The sequence below is a fragment of the Panthera leo genome, chromosome B1, assembly GCF_018350215.1.
Source record: "Panthera leo isolate Ple1 chromosome B1, P.leo_Ple1_pat1.1, whole genome shotgun sequence".
Taxonomy (NCBI): Eukaryota; Metazoa; Chordata; class Mammalia; order Carnivora; family Felidae; genus Panthera; species Panthera leo.
This window is the reverse complement of record NC_056682.1, coordinates 199,223,481-199,245,786: the sequence shown is the minus strand read 5'-3', so window position 1 is coordinate 199,245,786 and position 22,306 is coordinate 199,223,481. Positions and strand designations below refer to the sequence as shown.

The following is a 22,306-nucleotide window of genomic DNA, read 5'->3' as shown; positions in this document are numbered from 1 at the left end:
GGAATTGGGGAGAAGCCAGGATACCACTCTGGGCAGAGCTGCCTCTCTCTGTGTTTTCATCCCAGCCTGTGGCATATAGTCCCTGCCTCAATGGTACTGCTGAGCTCCAGCTCTCACCGAGCGGGTCCTCTGAGGGCCCAGCTGCTGCAGAGATCTGGATCCAGGGCTCCATGAAAGCACCTTCCCCGTCCCTCTGTCCCTGTGTCCCTCCAGCTTCAGGGTATGTAGCCACTTCCTGCTGCTGCTAATTTCCATGTTGCCTCATCATCCATTTGCCCCTCAATACAGAAGAGATACATCCATGTCACCAATTCCCTGAACTAAGTTCCTTCTGTTTGAGATACTCAGGTGGTCTCTATTTTCTGCCTGCATCCTGACCTATATATACATATATATGTATGTATGTATCAATTAGGCCAAGTGAACAATGATAACAGACGGAGGCAGAGAGGTGAACCAGGATTTTGAACCTCAGTGAACATGGAAGACAGATTTGGGGGGGGGGTTCCCACAATGACAGCACCTGCTAATGTGCAAACAGCTCATGAGCAGATAGGGGCTTAAATGTATCCATTTGACTTCTGGGGCTTCACTGACCGTGTATGATTTGTTTGCGGCTTCGTATCTGAGATACCCATTTGAAGTCAAGGAACCCACGTAAAATTCCTGCTTTCAGCTCTGAAAGTTGCTCCCTGCGATATACAATTTTTATTGCCTTTTCGAAAAAATAGTTCACAGGGCTCCATATATCTTGATGGCGATGAAATCTGTCACGTTAAAAGGAAGTTTGTTTACCACCGCAGAGGAAAAAAAAATCCGGTTCCTGCCTCAAACCACTGAGAATTTGCAAGTTCCTTCCACGGTGGTAGAAGGAAGCAATCTCATTAGCGTGAGTACCAGAGGTTAATTCTAATGGTTAGTATCCTGCAACCTGACGCACTGATTTCAAGTTTTCCTTTCACATAAGTATCACATGACTTTAACCCTCGTGGCCATATCCCCGGCTGCCCTGACCTAAGCTTCTCTCTCTTAGAATGTCTGCTGCATGTGGCGGTTACACGCATCTTCCCTGAGTGTGCTATTCCTCTCCCCAGGGTCTACAGAAGAAAGCCTGAATCCTTCAGCCCAGCAGTGAGGCTCCTCATTAGAAAACTCCAGCCCAGACGGTTTCTCAAAAAATTAAAACTAGAGTCACCCCACAATCCAGCAACTCCACTTCTGGGCCTCACCTCTCAAAACTGTTCGGAGCAGCATTGTTAGCGATAAGGCAAAAAAGATGGAAGCAAACCAAGTGTCCGCAGACAGATGAATGGATAAACGAAATGTGGTCTACCCACGTCACGGGATATTATTCAGCCTTAGAAAAAAGAAAGGAAACTCCTGGGGGCACCTGGGTGGCTCCGTCCATCGGTTAAGCATCTAACTCTTGATTTCGGCTCAGGTCACGATCTCACGGTTGTGGGATCGAGCCCTGCACTGGGCTCTGTGCTGAGTGTGCAACCTGCTTGGGATTCTCTCTCTCTCCTCCTCTCTCTGTCCCTCCCCTTTCGTGCCCTCTCTCTCAGAAAAATAAAATAATATAAACATTAAAAAAAAAAGAAAAAAAGGAAATTCCTACAACATGGATGAAAACGCAGGGCATTATGCTAAGTGAAGTAAGCCACTCAAAAAAAGACAAATCCTGTGTGATTCCCCTTCCATGAGATACCAACCAGAGCAGTCAACTTCGTAGAGACAGAAAGTAGAATGGTGGGTGCTGGGGGCTGGCGGGGGGAGGGGCGGGGAATGGGGAGTTGGTATTTAATGGACATCTCTGGATTCTCAGTTTGGGAAGATAACAAGTTCTGGAGATTGGTTGTAGAACAGTGTGAACGTACTTAACATTACTGAACTGTATAGCTAAAAATGGCTAAAATGGTAAACTTTACATGCTGAGTATTTTACAACTGAAAGAAAAACCATGGAAAGGACTCTAGTTCAGCCTTCCAGCTTCACCCTCTATTGGCTCTAAAGCTATCTGGTTGACACCCACCCAATGTACCCGGAGCCTCCAAGCACATTTGATCCCGCTCTGCCTGCGTTGGTGCGCCCTCCCATACGCAACAGCTGCGATTATCAGAAGACAGCCGGCCCCTCACAGCAGAGCACACCCCCTCCTACCGCGCAAAGGGTTGTCTGATCTCAGCCGACACCTCCTCCCTAGGGTGGGCCCACAGTGACACTGTCCCTGACTTAGGGCTTCTTGCAAAGCATGCGGAGCTCGCTGCCTTGTTTTGTTGTAACTTGTGAGCCTGTCGGATCTTCCCCGCACTGGGCGTGGAGTACTTTGAGGACTGGCGTGGTTCTGCCCCAATTCTGTCACCCCAGAACGAGGCATTGGATCTGGCATCTCGAAGCAGGGCTTGCCAAATGGACCACAAGTGTTCTTTTGAGTCTCTTTCCAGGTAACTGAACTGTGGTTGGTGTGGCCAACAGGGGTATTAGGGCAGATCATCTGAGCCTCCATCGACATGTTTCTCTGATGTCCAACAAGAGCCTCGCCTTCTCCTTGTCTATAGGAGGGAAGGCTGCCCCCCCGCCAGTCCAGCTCCCACATAGCAACCAGAATGATCCTGTACAGAGCAGCAAGCACCCACCTCCACTGAACATATAGATCAAGTCATGCCGCCGCTATGTTGAAAGCCCGGCAATAGCTCTCCACTCTCTCAGGATAAAAGCTGAAGCTGCTAAACCCCATTACCCTCTGCTTCACCTCTCTCCCTGGCCTCCCCTCCACCACTCGCCCTGTGCTCACACTGCTCCGGTCATGCCGATCTCCTCGCTGTTCCTGAGACACACCCAGCACACTGTCATCTCGGGGCCTCCATGCCGCTGCCTTCGAAAGGGTACCTCAGGATTGCCACACCTCACCCTTCACTTCCTCCAGCTCCCTGCTCACACGTCCCTGTATCAGAGATGTCTTCCTCTGACCACTCTCCTAAAGCCGAAGCAAGCCAGACCCCCACCCGTGGTTCACTCTGTGTTGCCACAGAATTTGACAGCACTTGTCGTCCTCTGACATGTTACATACGTATTTGTTTATTCGTTTTCTGCATCACTCCATTAGAACACATGCACAAAGAAGGCAGAAACTTGATCAGGTCAAGTGCACTGCTAGTGCTGCATCCATAGCCTGACATGATGTAGGTACTTGGTAAGTCACTACTGAGTGGATGGATGGATGGATGGAAGGATGGATGGATGGATGGATGATAGATGGATGGATGGATGGACTGATGGATGGATGGACTGATGGATGGAAGGAAGGAAGGAAGGAAGGAAGGAAGGAAGGGTGTATGGAAGGAAGGATGGATGGATGGACTGATGGATGGGTGGAAGGAAGGATGGATGGATGGATGGAAGGAAGGAAGGTAGGTAGGAAGCAAGGAAGGAAGGGTGGATGGGTGGATGGAAGGAAGGATGGATGGATGGACTGATGGACGGGTGGAAGGAAGGATGGATGGATGGACTGATGGATGGATGGATGGATGGATGGACTGATAGATGGAAGGAAGGAAGGTAGGAAGGAAGAATGGATGGATGGGTGGACTGATGGATGGGTAGAAGGAAGGAAGGAAGGATGGATGGATGGATGGATGGACTGATGGATGGATGGATGGATGGACTGATGGATGGATGGATGGATGGACTGATAGATGGAAGGAAGGAAGGAAGGAAGGAAGGAAGGAAGGAAGGAAGGAAGGACTGATGGATGGGTAGAAGGAAGGAAGGGTAGAAGGAAGGAAGGAAGGAAGGAAGGAAGGAAGGAAGGATGGATAGACTGATGGATGGATGGATGAATGAATACCTGTGGTGACTGCATAGTTGTCAGGTTTAGCACAAGGGAGTAATGCCACACCAAACTGTAAATATGGAAAATCTGCACCATCTTCCTCTCTTCTTTCCTTATCTCAATCCCCACATAACATTAAGGAATGATTTCAACAATCCTTGTGGTAACCGTCACAAGATAGAGTCCACATTTAATAATCTTGCACTCAAGGTCCTGCACAAAGAGACTTGAAGTAAACCAACCCGTTTTCTGTGTTAAGTCCTCCTGGAAACATGCTCTCCGCCATCTGTCCCTATTGTTAAAATGCTGTTCAGACTTCGAAGCCCATTTCCTCCCCAAACCCGAGCAAGGCATAAAGCATACGTGATCTCCCACTTCTCAGAACTATTGCGTTGTGTCCCCACCTATCTCTCTTATGATTCATATCTTTCCCACCCCTGTCTTTTCCTCATGTGTAAAAGGGGAGAGGGACTACACTGAGTTGTAATAAGATACATACACTGGCAACTGTGTGTACGTATGTGTGTATATGTGTGCTTGTACATATACATATATGCATACGTACATATATCCTGGCACATGGCAGTGAGGTCCCAAACGTGCTAACTATTCTTACTAATAACAATGTGCTCCTCCCATAGGACTGAGGCTTCTTGAGAGTTTTGCTTCTGTCCTTAATGCCCAGGCTCTGACCTTTCTCTGGTACTGTTTTTTGACTGACTGAATGAAGGATACCAGTTAGGGAAGGGATTCAGAGCTGAGGGGAACAGCATGGGAACAAGGCTTCAGAAATCTTCGTGTTTTTGCTGCGTGCTGACATTTCCAACGATGCTGACCCGATTTCCTGACACTGCATTCATTGAATTGGTTTTTAACTTCTTCTGTAAAACAGCCTCTAATTTATTGAATCCATTTGGAGGCTTGCTTTCTGCTTTCATATTCTGCTCCCAGATTTCATTCCAGTTTCTCTGACGTTAAGTTGAGACCCAGGTCCTTATTTCAAAAATTTATTATCGAACATAAACACTCTCTGCCCAACTGCAGGAGCAATTTACACCCAGCAGATGGAAGAGTCCCTTTAAGGGATAAATTAGATTCTCTCGTACATCACTTTTATATCATCACAGAGCCATAAATTCTCACAATGCTGGCCTGTAACAGAAGGGAAACCAAGCTCCGTGCCCGGAAATAACCAGGTTACTCCTGAAATTGAATTGGAATTTCCATCCCAAGTGACACTTCTGCATGCCTTCCAGTTTTTTCCATCGGAAGATTTCTTTCCAGTTGCTAAGACCCCAGTACCACGGTAATGAAGAGGCACGGCTGATGTGGGCCCTCCTGGACCTGAGGAGGATGGCAGGTTGTTCTTGGCACAGTGACGGCAGGGAAGGGTTGGGAGGACACTTAGACTGACAAAAATAGGTCCTATCGGTTTTATCGTAGGCTTATTGGTCATTATTGTTTTATTGTGGATCTCACCGAAGGCTTGGAGTGTGCCAGACAGGCACTATGTCAGGAGTTCTAAATGGCTCGCTCATTCCATTTCCATGTAAGCCAATTTTGAAGGTGACAAAACTGAGGCGTGATGAGATGAATTTTTCTGAGCTTTTACAGCTGGCATAAGTGGTGGCGTCAGGACTCCAAACTGGGCAGTCCAATCCAACGCGCATGGGTGACAGACATGACACGGGACAGAGCTGAGTCCAAGCACAAAGTGCCAAAATTCAGGGTGATGTTAAAGTGATTTCTATAGCTCTGAATTTTTATCAAATGTATTTTCTTTCCTTCCAAGATACTGCCTCTCCTCAATCATGTAGTTTTCAGCAAAGAACTGGAAATATATGTATATGAAGCATAATTTTAATCAGCATTAAAAATACACTAATTTCTATAGGAAAAAGGGACACTGCATTTGAATTCACAGATTGACGTATGCATAAATAAAACATTGCTGCTATAAAAATACAACTAACAAAAAATAAAGCTCCTGTTTGAGAAGCACCTTCCCTTTAGGGAGAAAGTTATTTACATCTTGATTTTCTTCATTAAAAGGGTAACCAGCTCTATTCCTAGGTATTTTACGATTCTTGGTGCAATTGTGAACGGGATCGGTTTTTTTTATTCGTCTTTCTGTTGCTTCATTATTAGTGTATAAGAATGCAACTGATTTCTGTACGTTAATTTTGTATCCTGCGACTTGGTGAGTTCATGTATCAGTTCTAGCAGACTTTTGGTGGAGTCTGTGGGGTTTACCTAACCAAAGATGTAAAAGATCTGTATGCTGAAAGCTATAGAAAGCTTATGAAGGAAATTGAAGAAGATACAAAGAAATGGAAAAACATTCCGTGTTCATGGAAGAATAAATATTGTTAAAATGTCAATACTACCCAAAGCTATCTACACATTCCATGTAATCCCAATAAAAACTGCACTGGCATTCTTCTCGAAGCTAGAACAAGCAATCCTAAAATTTGTATGGAACCACAAAAGACCCCGAATAGCCAAAGTAATATTGAAGAAGAAAACCAAAGCGGGAGGCATCACAATCCCAGACTTTAGCCTCTGCTACAAAGTTGTAATCATCAGGACAGCATGGTACTGTCACGAAAACAGACACAGAGACTAATGGAATGAATAGAAACCCCAGAATTAGACCCACAAAAGTATGGCCAACTAATCTTTGACAAAGCAGGAAAGAACATCCAATGGAAAAAAAAGACAGTCTCTTTAACGAATGGTGCTGGGAGAACTGGACAGCAACATGCAGAAGAATGAAACTAGACCACTTTCTCACACCATTCATAAAAATAAACTCAAAATGGATAAAGGACCTGAATGTGAGACAGGAAACCATCAAAACCCTAGAGGAGAAAGCAGGAAAAAAACCTCTCTGATCTCAGCCGTAGCAATTTCTTACTGGACACATCTCCAAAGGCAAGGGAATTAAAAGCAAAAATGAACTATTGGGACCTCATGAAGATAAAAAGCTTCTGCACTGCAAAGGAAACAATCAACAAAACTAAAAGGCAACTAACGGAATGGGAAAAGATATTTGCAAATGACATATCGGACAAAGGGCTAGTATCCAAAATCTATAAAGAGCTCATCAAACTCTACACCCGAAAAACAAATAATCTAGTGAAGAAACGGGCAGAAAACATGAATAGACACTTTTCTAAAGAAGACATCCAGATGGACAACAGGCACATGAAAAGATGCTCAATGTCACTCCTCATCAGGGAATACAAATCAAAACCACACTGAAATATCACCTCACACCAGTCAGAGTGGCCAAAATGAACCAATCAGGAGACTATAGATGCTGGAGAGGATGTGGAAAAATGGGAACCCTCTTGCACTGCTGGTGGGAATGTAAACTGGTGCAGCCACTCTGGAAAACAGTGTGGAGGTTCCTCAAAAAATTAAAAATAGATCTACCCTATGACCCAGCAATAGCACTGCTACGAATTTACCCAAGGGATACAGGAGTGCTGATGCATAGGGGAACTTGTACCCCAATGTTTATAGCAGCACTTTCAACAATAGCCAAATTATGGAAAGGGCTAAGTGTCCATCAACTGATGAATGGATAAAGAAATTGTGGTTTATATATACAATGGAATACTACGTGGCAATGAGAAAGAATGAAATATGGCCCTTTGTAGCAATATGGATGGAACTGGAGAGTGTGATGCTAAGTGAAATAAGTCATACAGAAAAAGACAGATACCATATGTTTTCACTCTTAATGTGGATCCTGAGAAACTTAACAGAAGACCATGGGGGAGGGGAAAGAGGGGAAAGTTAGAGAGGGAGGGAGGCAAACCGCAAGACTCTTAAATACTGAGAACTGAGGACTGATGGGGGCTGGGGAAGAGGAGAAAGTGGGTGATGGGCATTGAGGAAGGCGCTTGTTGGAATGAGCACTGGTTGTTGTATGGAAACCAATCTGACAATAAATTTCATATTAAAAAAAAGATTCCAGATACAAATAAAAAAAAGAAGGGTAACCAGCTCATTGCAGAAAATTTCAAAATGGAGAAAAGAAGGAAAGGGATTTGATGAAATCTCCGTTCAATGCCAGCACAAGGGGAAACCTTCTTCGAATCTTTTTCTGGTTGATAACAGTGTTACGCAATTTCATAAGCTACAAATTTTCTCTAAAGATCATAACAATAACTGCTTTTAATATTGCTTCGTTTTCTTTTCTTTTTTTTTAAGTATGTTTCATGCCCAGTGTGGAGCCCAACACGGGGCTCAAACTCACGACCCTGAGATCAAAGCCTGAGCTGAGATCAGGAGTCGGACACTTACCGACTAAGCCACCCAGGCTCCCCAGTACTGCGGGGTTTTCATAGTTAGTGTTATACATACGGGTGCACAACCGTCTCAAGTCTTCAAAGGGGAGGTATACCGTTTACGAAGCCAATTTCTTTCCTTTGGGTTATTTTAGAACGATCAATTATCATAAGTAGTGCTGTATTAAATATCCTCACATCTCGTATGCAGGCCAGACTGGAGCCATACCATACATTCCAAGAAGTGAAATCAGTGGGTTGAAGTGTATGAATATTCACAAAGTGCTTGAAACTTATTCTCAAATATATTTCCAAAAGGGTTGTTACAGCTTTTGCCACCAGCAAATATAGATTCAGACTTCCCAGAGAACGTTTTTCTAGAATGCTTTGTCTTGGGAAATACCCAAAAGCAAAGCCCAACCTAGGTACCATCATCTCCCCAAAAGTCTGGATGATCCTAAGGGACAAATTTTATCCTGGCTCGTCTGTGTTCTGAATCGCTTTCCACATGGCTCTCACCGAGCACTTCCCACACTGGCTGAGATGGTCATTATTTATGTCTGTCACCTAATCCAGCTGTGAGCCAGGGGGCAGGCGCACAGTAGGTTCTCAGTGCATAATTAAGAAGCATTTGGGTTCTGAAGAAAGGGACCACATACTTATGTATCAGGGTTTCTATCGCGCTGTCCCGCACACAGTAAGTGCCAATTAAATACAGTAAAACCTTGGTTTGCGAGTGTAATTCATTCTGGAAACGTGCTTGTAATCCAAAGCAGTTGTATACCAAAGCGAATTTCCCCATAAGAAACAATGAAGACTCAGACGATTCGTCCCACAACCCAAAAACATTCACATAAAAATGGTTCCAATACTGTAACACAATACAAAATAATAAAGAAAATACAAAACATAAAGAAAAATAAATCGACCTGCAGTTACCTTTGAAAACCTTCATGGCTGGTGCGAGGGAGACAAGAGAGAGGAGGGTTACTGTGTAGGACGACTCTCAGCATTTTAGCTCAATGGAATCTTCTTCTGCATGGGGGCCCTTGTTTACGCTCTCGCGGATGTTGACTACAGTATTAATAAACTCTTGCCATGCACTGCATTTAATGTATTGGCAATAAGGCAGCAGAGGAAAGGGTCTCTATCTGCAGGCAGCCTGACCTAGAACGGGGCAAAGCACTTCTAAGCTCACTCTTGTCTGGAAAAGCAAAGGACTGTCCACAGGTGCTTTGAAGTGACCAAAAAAAAATACACGAGTGTCAGTTGTGGGCACCTTCCAACGCTCTGAAAAATCACTGATTTCTGCCAAACACCACACCTGAGACTGAGCATCCAAGCATTGGGAGACGATCACCCACAATCCCACAGTAAGTGAGAGAGAGAAAGAGAGAGAGAGAGAGAGAGAGAATCATTGGCTCAGTTGTGGTCATGTGACATTCGGCATCACGTAGTACTTGTATTACAAAACACCACTCGTTTATCAAGTTAGAATTTATTAGAAATGTTTGCTCGTCCTGCGGAACACTCGCAGAACAAGTTACTCACAATCCAAGGTTTTACTGTACTTACTAACTCAATGAATGTCAACCAGAGATTCGATGTACTTCAAAGCCTGCCAGGGCAGAAAGAACCAAGTCTCAGGATATGTTCTTTCAATTCCTTGGGCCTCACTCTCTCATTTAAGGTATAAACACTTATAAATACCTACTATGTGCCAGGACCTATTTTAGGTAACCAGGAAAGAGGTGATTCTGAATGCATCTTGAAAAAAATCCTCACTGAAGTATGAACAGAGCTCACGTGGATGCCCCAAGGAGAAGTCACCCAGAGAACGGTGGTGTCTTTGCACGGGAGCGGCCTGGAGCTGGAACGTGACTGCGGTCGGTTATACTGTGCCCTCCCGCCCCCAGAAGGTATATCCAAGTCCCAACCCTGGTACCTGTGAATGTGACCTTATTCGGCAATAAGGTCTTTGAAGATGTAATTCAATTAAGTAATTCGAGACGTGATTACTCTGGGTTTAAGGTGAGCCCCACATCTTTCAGTTCCCTGGTAGCCCTGTGGGAGGAGATCACTCCTCCTGTTAACAGAGACAAGCTCTGGGGCACCTGGGTGGCTCAGTCCGTTAAGTGTCTGACTTCAGCTCAGGTCATGATTCCAAGGTTGGTGAGTTCAAGCCCTGCGTCGGGCTCTGTGCTGACAGCTCAGAGCCTGGAACCCACTTCCGATTCTGTGTCTCCCTCTCTCTTTGCCCCACCCCTGCTTGCATTCTGTCTCTCTCTTTCAAAAATGAAGATTTAAAAAATTAAAAAAAAAAAAAAAAAGAGACAAGCTCAAATCAGAGAGGTAATGGACTTGCCCAAGGTTGTTTGCACCTGGCACATGACACAAGACCTCTCAGCGCCAGCCCTCACGGTGGTGAGTGGGGGACCACGACCCTGCCTACACATGGGGTGCCCTTGACCCCTCACCCTATGGTCAGGTGCAGAGTCTGGGTTTCTCTTTCTCACAATCGCATTTCCCGCGTCCAACCACTCAGCAAGCTTAGGTCAGAGGCTTGGTTTGTTTGTTTACAAATTCCACTGGTCATCAGATATGACCCAAACTGGGAGCCAAGAAGGGCAGTCTACTGCCCACAACTCAACTAAAGCCCTTGAAGCCACTGGTTCAGAAAATCTTGGCTCTTCCCATCTTTCACCTACATTGCCATGACATGAGTTACAAGCTTTTGCCAAGGGAGGACATGGGATGAGCAGCCCAGCCATATTTCCACACTTGGCATAATCTCTATTCCTATCACTTGGACAGACTTGATTTCCCAATTCACTGGGATTGGCCGACGAAAAGCATCATCCCAGCCTCATGTTGCAAACAGTTTCTTGGGAAAGGCACATGGGCAATTTCCCCAAATTCTCAGTTCACCTTTACAGAATTCAGAAGGTATAAACCTAAGACCGTGAGTCTATTTACCAAAAAAAAAAAAAAAAATTTAAACCATAAACACACAAGCAATGCAAACTAAGGGCACACTTTCTCTCCCCATCAATTCATGCAAAACCTACTGGACGCTGGTGCCGTGTGCACAAGAAAATAAGCAACTCGCCAGGGAATGCCAAGAACTTCAAGGAGGAAGGAGGTTGCATACGGTCACTTAAAGTAAAAGTTTTATTTGCATGTGCGAGCAAAAGCCAAAGAGTTTCGCCTTTCTATCCGTTAGTCACAGGACGTTTCCTTCATGAAAGCTTGGGTAGTGGACAGATTTTACTTGTAAATATGAGTGGAGAAGTGGGCTATCAGTGAGAGTGTGGTGATGGGGCGGGGGGTACCTACTGTTTGCTCCTGGGTTAAGTTACTTTTTCTCCATGAGACCCAGTGGTCTCACCTGTATAAGGCAGCTGATGACGGGACCCACTTCAGTTGGCTGTTTTGGGATTAGATGTGGCCCCACCTGCAAAGCACCTTAAACAGAGCTGGCACATGCAAAGCGCCTGGCAAATGTTGATGGCCATGTTGGGGGTTGCATCCGAGAAGCACGTTGATTTGTGTTTTGTAACTTCCAACGACCTGTTCTACATATGGGGACTACCCACTACATTTAAATGCTAACTGCACATAAATGTGAACAAGGCTCAGTTCCAAGCCCCGCCCTGGAAAGGACTCACTTTCTCATCTTATTCCCACCCAAAGACACAAAATGTCAAAAATCCCATGGGTGTGTGCCTTCTTACATGCTAATATTTTTAAGATAAAATTGTCCGTGGCAAACATGAGTGGTGAACTTAAAGAGGGAGTTTGAGGCGTGTGATTTAATGGTTTCTTTATTTTCAAAAAGAGAGAGCGAGTTGGGAGTGTCAGAGAGAGAGAGAGAGAGAGAGAGAGAGAGAGAATTCCAAGCAGGCTCTGTGTTGTCAGCGCAGAGCCCAACGTGGGGCTTGAACTCACGAACTGTGAGATCATGACCTGAGCCGAAACCAAGAAGCGAATGCTTAACTGAGCCACCCAAGTGCCCCAAGGCATGTGCTAATTTAAATCAGTGGAAATGCTCACACTAATGGAAGGATTGTCCCTTATCTTTCACTCACATTCTTTTGAATCTTTTGAACTTTATTACACATATTATTTATTAAAAAAATAAGATCTGGGTGTAACCCTACGCTCCACACCAAAAACAAATAAGTAAAAACAAAAATTGAAAAAAAAAAAGGATTCACTTCTTTATTTCCTCAGTGTGTTCAATGAAGTGACAAAAAATGATACATTTGGTAAAAATCAGTATTTGTATATTTTTAGGCAATTTGTAGCAAAAAGGGTTGATAATGCTAGTTTAACTAAAGGAAGAAGCTTTCTGGTGTTTCAGGATTAAACTATTATTGGTCCTAGAGATAAAAAGGTTTTTCCCAAAGTAAAAAACTTTACAAACAAATTATTCCTGGGAAAAATCTGACAGTAAGCAGATATTTTGTCAAGGCTGAGTCCATTCAGCCCTGAGTCCATTCAGCCCCCCACTCCAAGGCAAGGCTGGAGAGGTTTCTCTAGCACCTGATGGGACTCCTGTCCTGGGAGGAAGGACAACTGTGGGCCCGATGAGGTGAGCCATCGCTGGGACCGCTAAGTGTTGAGACTGTACATTCATTTACACATGAGGCAAAATCAGGGCCGAAAGCACAGGAATGCACAGTACAGGCCAGCCACACTTCATCCGGAGAGCTTCCCAAGGGAGGAAAACCCCCTGTCCTGGGGGTTTCAGGCAGGCAGAGCAAAATCTGATAGAAGTCACCCCACTGGAGAAAACTGTCTCCAAAAGGAGCTTGAAGATGTTGCCCCAAACCCACTCTGGTCAGCATTTAGACCACCTACCTCTTGGTTCAAAACACCAATCAAACGGTTGCCCTTCATAGGCTCGTATTTTGCTCGTATTTGTGATTTGGATCTAAAACAGCCAGAAGAGGAGAGAATTCCTGGTGACCTGACCCTCACCTGAGCCACAAGTTCCCTTCCGATCGGCTCATTTTCCCCGAGTGGATGGACGGAATGCCACAGCTCCTACCACGGACCACGGAGACTCTAAGAAGCCATTACTATTCATTTCCTCCTTTTTTTTTTTTGGATGAAAAGTAAAGTATCATACATCAAAAGAATCACGACTACATAATGGGGTAGACAGGAAAACATCAAGACGTTTTTACCCTCAAACATGAGATTTCAAAGGAGCTGCACGTCTGTGGCCCACGACTTTGGGCCCCAGCAGAGACCTTGGAGAGGTTCGCGTCTCAGATGTCAAGGGACCCACGGGCAGAAAAGTTACAGGACGCAGAGCAAGGAATGGAGATGGACTTATCGAATGTGAACTTGTATTTGTGAGTGATTTCAAGGAAGTCTGTCTTTCCTTCCTTTCTTCATTACTTCACTGATTCAGTAAACGGTCATGCTGGGCAACGAGTCAGGTGTGGAAAATCCAAAGATGAACAAGGTAGAAAAGATATCTGCCTCCAGGGAGTGGGCAGACAGGCAGGTTTCTTCTCTGGTTACCTAGAAACATGGTAAATGACTCAGTCCCCCAGCTGGGATTGCATCCCAGGAAAGAAGTGGACAGTGGGCTTAGCAGGGTGGGGCACAGGATAAAGGCAGTGGGGACGCCCTCTGAGGAAGGGAGGGTCTGGTCCTTATTCTGGCTCTGTCTAGGGGTTGCCCAGACAGGACATCAGTTAGTCAGGACATAACCTTAGCTTGCCTTTTGCGTCTGGGAAGGCAGCAAGGTGTGATGGAGAGAGACTCTGACTACAAGCCACATTCCAACTTCGAACCACAATCCCGCTGCTTTTTAACAGTGTGACTTGGGGGTAGGACCTCAACCACCAGAAGCTTCACACACCCATGGAACAGAGCCTGCCTTGGGGGCATCTGTCGTTAGATTCTCAAGGGCTTATGTTCACGCTTATACGTGCATGAACACTCATTCATATCAGCACGCTGTCAGCAGTTCAAGGCAATTTGAACAATAAGTGGCTTGGTGGGGATCAGCATGGGATCTGGGGTCAGACTATCTTGGCTTAACCCTGGTTCCACCATCTCCAGTTGGGGGCAGGGGGCAAATCACCCAATCTCTCTGCAAAATGCTGGTGGTAGTACCTAGCCCATTTTATTTTTTAAGAGTTTATTTTGAGAGAGGGAGGGAGAGGGAGAGACGGAGAGGGAGAGAGAGGGAGAGAGAGAGTGCTGTTAGCACAGAGCCCAAAGCGAGGCTCAAACCCTCGAGCCCTCAGATCATGACTTGAGCTGAAACCAAGAGTCAGATGCTTAACCAACTGGGCCACACAGGTGCCCCTAGCCCATTTGATTGATGCCAGGATTAAATAAGCTGATATTTGTGTGTGCTCTATCTATCTATCTATCTATCTATCTATCTATCTATCCAACACACACATCTGCATACATATGCACACATACACATAAACACACGTGTGTGCATATGTGTGTATATATGTATATATGTACCGACATACAGAAGTTCAATAAACTTGATTCATTGTGACTTTTGCCATTCATTTGATCTTGTATGACTTGGTCCTTCTGGATACCTCGTTCAGTGACCCTGCCCTGGCTGAAGATCCTTCTTGGGAAGTGTTTTTGGGGCCTTCAGAAAGGTCATTCTCAATTACCAGCTGGACCATGTCACTGCCAAGCTTCAGCCCATCTGTGGATGACACCAGCAAGGGCCTCAGGGTGTGTTCCTCACCAACCTGAGCAAGGCAGGCTCTCCCACCCACCCACCCCCCGCCCCCACCTCTGCCCAGGCCTCCCACGTCCAGGTGCTTCTGCCCAGTGCCTCCTGTATTCCTCCTTGGGGCTAATCCCTCCTTGTCCTCAAATCACTACAAGTCGAATGTCCCAGAGGAAGCCTCCCCAGCTTCCTCTGTGTCCCCTGCCCCACCCTGCATCCCAGTCTGGGCTGGGTGCCTTCCTCGGGGCTCCCGTAGCCACTGTGTGGCCCCCTGGTGTGGGTCCCCATCTTGAATTGCAATAATTTGACCCCCAGAATGGTTGCCTCTTCCACCTAGGAGAGCTGCTCATCATTTTTTCCCAAGGGCTGGCCATCTTCCTGGTTGAAGAACGAAGGACTGACACATACACTCTAAAAAGTAGATCTCTAATTGCTTGAGAACAACAGTTTATTTTCAACACTTAATGATATTCCCCTACTCAGACACTTTCAAGCTCAAGGGGTATACCCCGAAATACCTTGTGCTTTCTATAGATCCATAACGCCATCCTCAAAGGTGGGAGATTTGTCACCACCGAGTATATGAGAAAAGAGTAAACACCAGGTTCCATAGTCAGTTCTCCAGACAAAGGAAAGAGAATGAAGCTGCTACAAGATGCCAGGCACAGCTAAATGCTTTATGACTTCTTGCTCATGGAATTTGCACAACAGCCCAATGAAGTCGGCATCATCAGGTCCGTTTTACAGATTTGAAAACTGAGGTCCAAATAAGCAGCTGGAGTTCAGTAACTTGCCCAAGGCCACCAAGACGGAAGACACAAGTTTCTGGTGCTCCAACCGAGGCCTGCATTGGCAGAATGATGCTACAACTTTCACGTGTGGCAACTTTCAAGAAAGCGACACCCATCTGTCTGTATAAATATGGCAGCAGAGGGCATCTGGCTGACTCAGCTGGCAGGCAGCGCATCTGCCGACTCTTAATCTCAGGGTCATGAGTTTGAGCCCCACCCTAGGTGGGGAGCTTACTTAAAAAAATGTGGCGATGGCAATGCCTAGCACGGAAGGAGCGGGAGGGAGGTTCATAAATTCATCTGTTGAATGAACGCAACACATTGCACAGCATTATCATATATCCTTATGCCCAGCGTGTACAGCCCATAATTTCAAGTCTGAACGCACGGTGATGAAGGGACTTGTTGAATTACACGGGAGGGAAAAAAGTGGACTCAAATCCCTGCCAAGTCTACCATTTTAGAAATGGTAAGGTAGGTGGATTTTTAAACATTTCTCTAAGTTGTGAGCTCGCTCCTTTTCTCCAGGGTAGATCTGGAGTCTGAGGGCAGATGATCTGATTTTTAAGTACAGTGACTTAGAAACACTGGCTGAAATGAAAACGTGGTTCCCACCATCACTCTCATATGTCACAGTTCCAGATCCTGCCTATCTTTGGCTCTGCTCTGGGAGGCTGGTACCCATATCTCACCAACATCCACGTGACTCCGTGTCTGGGGCAAACAAGGCCAACTGATCATCTTTTGCACACTAGGGCAGCAGCGGCTGTGATAATTCACGAATGACGTTTGTAAAACGGACCGGCAAAGAACGTGGTCCTTTGAGCACCTTCAAAGAACCCTGCCGGTGCACAGAGGCGACGGCGGCATGGGGTGACCTTCCTCAACAAATACAGCACAGCGCTTACAGACACAGAGTCTGGAGCCAGGGTTGCTGCGTGCAAAGGCCGATGAATGGCCACATAAATGGACAGCGGGCCTGCAGCGAACACGCGGCATTACACTGAACAACCCCTTTACGACTACGTACGACTACTATCATAACTTCTTCCTCCTTCCTGATCTTGTTCGTTGTGTGACGTTAGCCATTTGTATCAAAATTAGGGATGCAAATAATCCAAGGAATCAGTGGTTCTGCAAGTGTTCTAATATAGAAACAACCCCTATCACTTTCTCCCCATCTCTCTCTCTCCATCCATCCATCCATCCATCCATCCATCCATCCATCCATCTTGTCCAGGTGATAATTTTGGTAGACATAGCTCCTTTTCTCTAAATAATAGATACCTTTTGCATTTCAGGCTCCATCTATTGGCCTCCCACTGTGGAAAATGAGGATGTAACACTCTTCCCCCCCCCCCCCCCCATCCTCCCGGCCCCCAGAAGACACGGTCATCTTCCCCTCCAGCCATTCCCCAGTGGAGTTTTGTATTTCTGGTTAGACTGACCTTCAGGGCTGCACTGATTATGATTGTATGGAGCGAATTCACGTAATAAGCTATGCTGCACACAGACAACATCGTGTACAATGCCTCCATGCCCTAGAGTTAATAACTGCCTTTTATGTATTGTTGAGCTTTTTCCTAAACTTCTCATTTATTCAACTTCAGATGCTTCACCAACTAAATAAGTTCCTCTCAAGGCATCCAGAGGCATCAGGAATCCCACCAGCCCATGATTCCTGGAGAAGCCTGCCCCAGGGTATTTCGATCCACTCCAGTCAGCACTGGTCAGGGTCTACACCGTGGGCACAACCGACATCCTGGGACCTCCCTTTATCACCATCCTGGAGACTCCCTATGCCTCTCTCCTCTGCTGGAGCCACACATTTTCCGTTCCTTCCCCCTTCCTGATTTATTCCTTTATTTTGGTGGAGTCCACCTCTTTTTCTGATAGTTCCTTGAGAAAAAGGGAATGTAAGGTACGTTTTTTGGAGACCCTGAACTTCTGGAAATGTACACCCTCACACTTGATTGAGAGCATGTGTCCGCTGCCTTCTAGCCCCTGATAAACCCTAAACACGTCTGATTCCTCAGCCTTTATAGCCTGCTGTTCATCTGTGGAAGCTTATGGGACCTGGGGTTTGTCCTGATGGGCATCTTTCAATCTGGAAACTCGGCTCTTTCAGGTCCAAGAGATATTCAATAATTATTTCATTGATCATTTCTCCCACTATGTTTTCTCTCTTGTCTCTCTCTCATCTGAGGTTAGGATTACCAGACGGTTGCCTCATTTTATTCTATTTCCTCTTGTATTTTCTTTTCTATTTTTTTAAATTTTTTTATGTTTATTTATTTTTGAGAGAGAGAGACACAGAGAGAGAGAGAGAGAGAGAGAGAGAGAGAGAGAGAGAGAGAGAGAGAGAAGGGGAGGGGCAGAGAGAGGGAGACACAGAATCCCAAGCAGGCTCCAGGCTCCGAGCTGTCAGCACAGAGCCCGACGTGGGACCTGAACTCACAAACTGTGAGATTATAACCTGAGCCGAAGTCAGACGCTTAACCAACTGAGCCACCCAGGCGCCCCTCTCGTATTTTCTATTTATCTTTCTATATTACTGTGTGACGGATGTCAACTTTGTCTTCTAACACATCTTTCGAGTTTTTCATTTCTACTGTCATGTTTTTAATTTAGAAGAGCTCCAATGTCTTCCAAATTTTAAATAAACATGGTGACTCTTATTATGTATTTCTTACTATCTACACATTTCTTATTATATAATTGCAAAAATCTTTTTATCCCTCTGGAAATACTGATCACGGTTATTTTGCTATTTTCTCCTCCTCGCATGGTGTCTATTTATTCCAAGATCTGTTTTTCCTCTTTCCATTTCATTGCTTGGACCTCACTGTTTGTGCCAGGAGATTTCCATATGTCTTATAAACCTTGGTCATCGGTTACCTAGTTGGCAGCTTACGACAAATGAGTGGGGCTTGTTGGCTGTGAACTACGTGCTAAGTGGTGGTGGGGAAGCTGTGAAGTCAGGTCTCTTTGCTCTTGGATCACCCCTCACTGAAATCACAGTTTCCTGCCTGGAGGAAGGTCTGAACATGCCACTCTTGGAGCCCAGCTGGCGTGGGGAGAGGTTGTGTATTTTAGCATCTGGTTGGTATACTCTTTCCTTCTAAGCTTATTTATTTATTTGGAGAGACAGAGAGAGCACGAGTGGGGGCGGGCAGAGAGAGAGGGAAACATAGAATCCCAAGCAGGCTCTGCGTTGTCAAGCACACAGCCTGACGCAGGGCTTGAACTCACCAAGGGCGAGATCGTGACCTGAGCTGAAATCAAGAGCCACACGCTCAACCGACTGAGCCACCAGGTCTCCCGATACACTCTTTTCAATACAATGTCCTAACTCAAGTAAGCTTGGTGTACTTCAGTGCAAACCCTCGCTAAGTTTTGCATCTTTAGGGAGCAAACATTATTTGTCTGCTTGGGCAAAATTACTCAGACGATTCCTTAGCCATCGAGTTATTCACAATGGACAAGCAGCTCTGGGTTCTCAATACTTCCTAAAAGGCTTTCAAACAGTTCACCTTACTTTAGCCTCCTTTTTACTTCCCTTCTTCCTTCCATATATACTGATGACTGTCAGTCCCTGCCCCTAGGGAGCACTCGTCAGCGTCCATCGGTGCTCGGCTGTCCCCAGTGACAACCTGGAATTTACGTTCTTGGACACTAATCATCCACCACTCTCCGTTTTCTTTCAGAACCTCCCCCCGCCATGTTTTTCTCTAGTCTCCTCTTTAGTCTTCCCCATCTTTGTGAGTTTGTCATTTATCGAATCTTCTTGCTGCCGTTTTACCGGAGTTCCAGGAGGAACAAACTGTAGATGTGTTTGTGTGTGTATGTGTGTGTACATGCTTAATCTACCATTTTTACCTAGAAGGTCAAGTCTTTCTTTGCCATGTCTTCCAAAATCACATATGTCATAAGAAGAGCAGTGAGGCACAGCGCAAGACCCAAGGTGAACAAATCTGGAGCCACTCACGCCAGCCCCCTCCTCTGGAAAGAGCGAGAAGACTTTGCTTGTTGTCACCATCACTTTTGGAAGCCTCTGGCTGGCCTCCTGCCTCCGCAGACAAACTTGCTTTGCCGGCCTGCTTGGAGTGGCAGAGCTGTGCCCGGGCAGGGGGAAGCAAGGGTTCTGAGCAAGGAGCAGAAACCCAGAGCTTATACCCAGAGCCCAGGGCCAGCCCCGAGGCGTTCCCAGGAGAAAGAAATCCTCCCCGCGGCACAGCACCAATTTCACGTATGGAAAGGAAGACAGTAGATTCCCTCAGACTCCCAACTAATGCCACATGACCTTTCTAACGTGAGACTGGGGGGCCAGAACATTCCAGCCTCCTGAAGTCACGCTGCAACGGAGAAGCAAAGGCCAACCACCAGCCGCATTTCTCTGTGGCGGGGTGGTGGCCTCGGACGCAGGTGACAAGGGAGCGGGCCGACTGTAGAGGATGTAAGGGCGGGAAGAGGCTGTTCTGATGTTCCTGAGCTCCACCTGCTGCCCCTTCGGACAGACGTCGGTGAGGAAATGCCCCGCCCGGCCTCCCAGCAGGCCGTGGCCCCCAGGCACCCCTCCGGCAGCCCAGGCACCTGTGGATGATGTGGAACCTCTGCAGATACTCCAGGGCCAGCGCCAGCTCGCAGATGTACAGCTTCACCGCCCCCTCCGTGAAGTGGACGTTCTGCTGCAGGTGGTAACGCAGATCTCCGCCCAGGAGCAGGTCCACCACCATGAACATGTCCTCCTCGTCCTGGAAGGAGTACCTAGGAGCGCAGAGGGACAGAGCAGGTTAGGGGACAGAGGTGCTCCAACGTCCTCCGGACCGATTCCCCCGTTTTACAGAAGCGTCACCTGAGGCTCAGAGAGAGGCACTGGTGTCACCGAAGTCACAGGGCTCTCGCAGACAAATGGCATTTTAACCAATGCCAGACATCAACCCATGACTTTAAGTTTTAAGATGTTTTAGGGGCCCCTGGGGGGTTCAGTCGGTTGGGCATCCGACTTCGGCTCAGGTCACGATCTCGCGGTCCGTGAGTTCGAGCCCCGCGTCGGGCTCTGTGCTGACGGCTCGGAGCCTGGAGCCTGCTTCGGATTCTCTGTCTCCCTCTCTCTCTCTGCCCTGCTTGAGCACTCTCTCTTGTCTCTCTCAGAATAAATCAATAAACTTTAAAAACAGAGTAGAAAATTTTTAAAGTTTTTATTTAAATTCCGGTTGATTAATATACAGTGTAGTGTCAGCTTCAGGTGTCCAACCTAGTGATTCAACACTTCATACACCAGGTACTCATCACAACAAAGTGCCCTCCTTAATCCCCATCCCCATCTCCCCGAGCCCCCCACCACCTGCTCTCTGGTGACCGTAAGCTCGTTCTCTACAGTTAAGAGTCTGTTTCTTGGTCTGTCTCTCTCCCTCTTTTTTTTTCCTTCCTTTGCTTGTTTGCTTTGTTTCTTAACTTCCACATCGGAGTGAAATCATATGGTACTGGTCTTTCCCTGACTAATTTCACTTAGCATAATACTTTCTAGATCCATCCATGTTGTTGCAAATGGCAGGACTTCATTCATTTTTTTTTTTTTTTTAATGGCTCAGTAATAGTCCAGTGTATACATTACTTTGTCTTTAGTACCTGCTTTAACTAGGTGTTTTTGGGACCTGAGGTAGGTGCTCTCCAAAGCTGCACCCCCCTCCCCGACGTCCCTCTCTTCCCTCCCACCACACGCGACTCCCCACACGGAGCCTGGTTCTGCGCCCACTGAATGCAGCGATGTTCTGGCAAGTCTGCGTCCAGGCCTGAAGGGAACCAGCAGTTTCTACTCGAACTGCCTTCCAGGACCCGGCCAGAGCCCAAGCCCCACAGAGAGGCCACGAGAAGGAAAACAGGAGCTCCAGCCAACGGCCCTGGCTGAGCAACCAGGGACAGCCAGCAGCGACCGGCAGCTTGGGAGTTTTTCGGGGGGCGGGGGGGGGGGGGTTGTCCGTTTGCTTGTTTCAGCAACAGAGAATGACACATTACTCAATTCGTTTTTACAAAATGCATTCAGGCTTCCTCGGGACTAAAGAGCCAATATATAGAACCTCAGGATGGTGTTCAAACCTCGAGAGAGGAATCTCACCCTTGTAAAATGTTTTCACATTTCATACAGAACCGTGGGAAGTTAAGGGAATCCTGAGATATAACCACAGAATGACAGACTGTTTTCATGGGGGCTTAGACCTTTGACTCAGACCCTCGGAGGTTAGACCTGGGCCATCCAGCCTCTTCCCCTCGTTCGACAGAAGAGGAAACTGGGGCCCAGAGGGAAGAAGGGACCCAGCGAGTCAACAAGAAGAGGGGCACACGAACCCCAGACCCAGTCTCTCCCCAGCGCATTTACAACCACACACCACTAGGTGGTGCTGTGACGCACGCACTGTGCTCCCCCAACCTGGGTGTGTTTCCTGGATTCAAGCGGCCAATATCTCATTTAGGATTTTGCATAGTGTTCCGATGGCACTAGCCCACGTTTTCCTACCTGCCACTGCGCTGGCCCAGATTTGGCATCATGGTAATACCGGACTCTACGATGAAGTGGGGCTCTTTGTCTCCATTCAAGAAGCGTCTGTGAAAAGCATCGCTAGTTTGTGGAAAGTCTGGTCTCAAAATGCCTGTCATG

The 22,306-nt window shown here is 46.6% G+C and overlaps 1 protein-coding gene across 12 annotated transcripts in view; it reads right to left on the bottom strand.

Moving 5' to 3' along the window:
- STK32B (serine/threonine kinase 32B) overlaps positions 1 to 22,306 on the bottom strand; it is a 404,839-nt gene that overhangs the window by 120,185 nt on the left and 262,348 nt on the right. For all 12 annotated transcript variants that reach the window (XR_006202037.1, XM_042936913.1, XM_042936916.1 and 9 more), the window contains one exon: positions 20,242 to 20,415. Coding sequence is in view for 11 of the 12 variants with exons in the window: in XM_042936913.1 (XP_042792847.1) it covers positions 20,242 to 20,415 (174 nt within the window). In the remaining variant the exon portion in view is untranslated. The remainder of the gene's footprint in view (positions 1 to 20,241; positions 20,416 to 22,306) is intronic.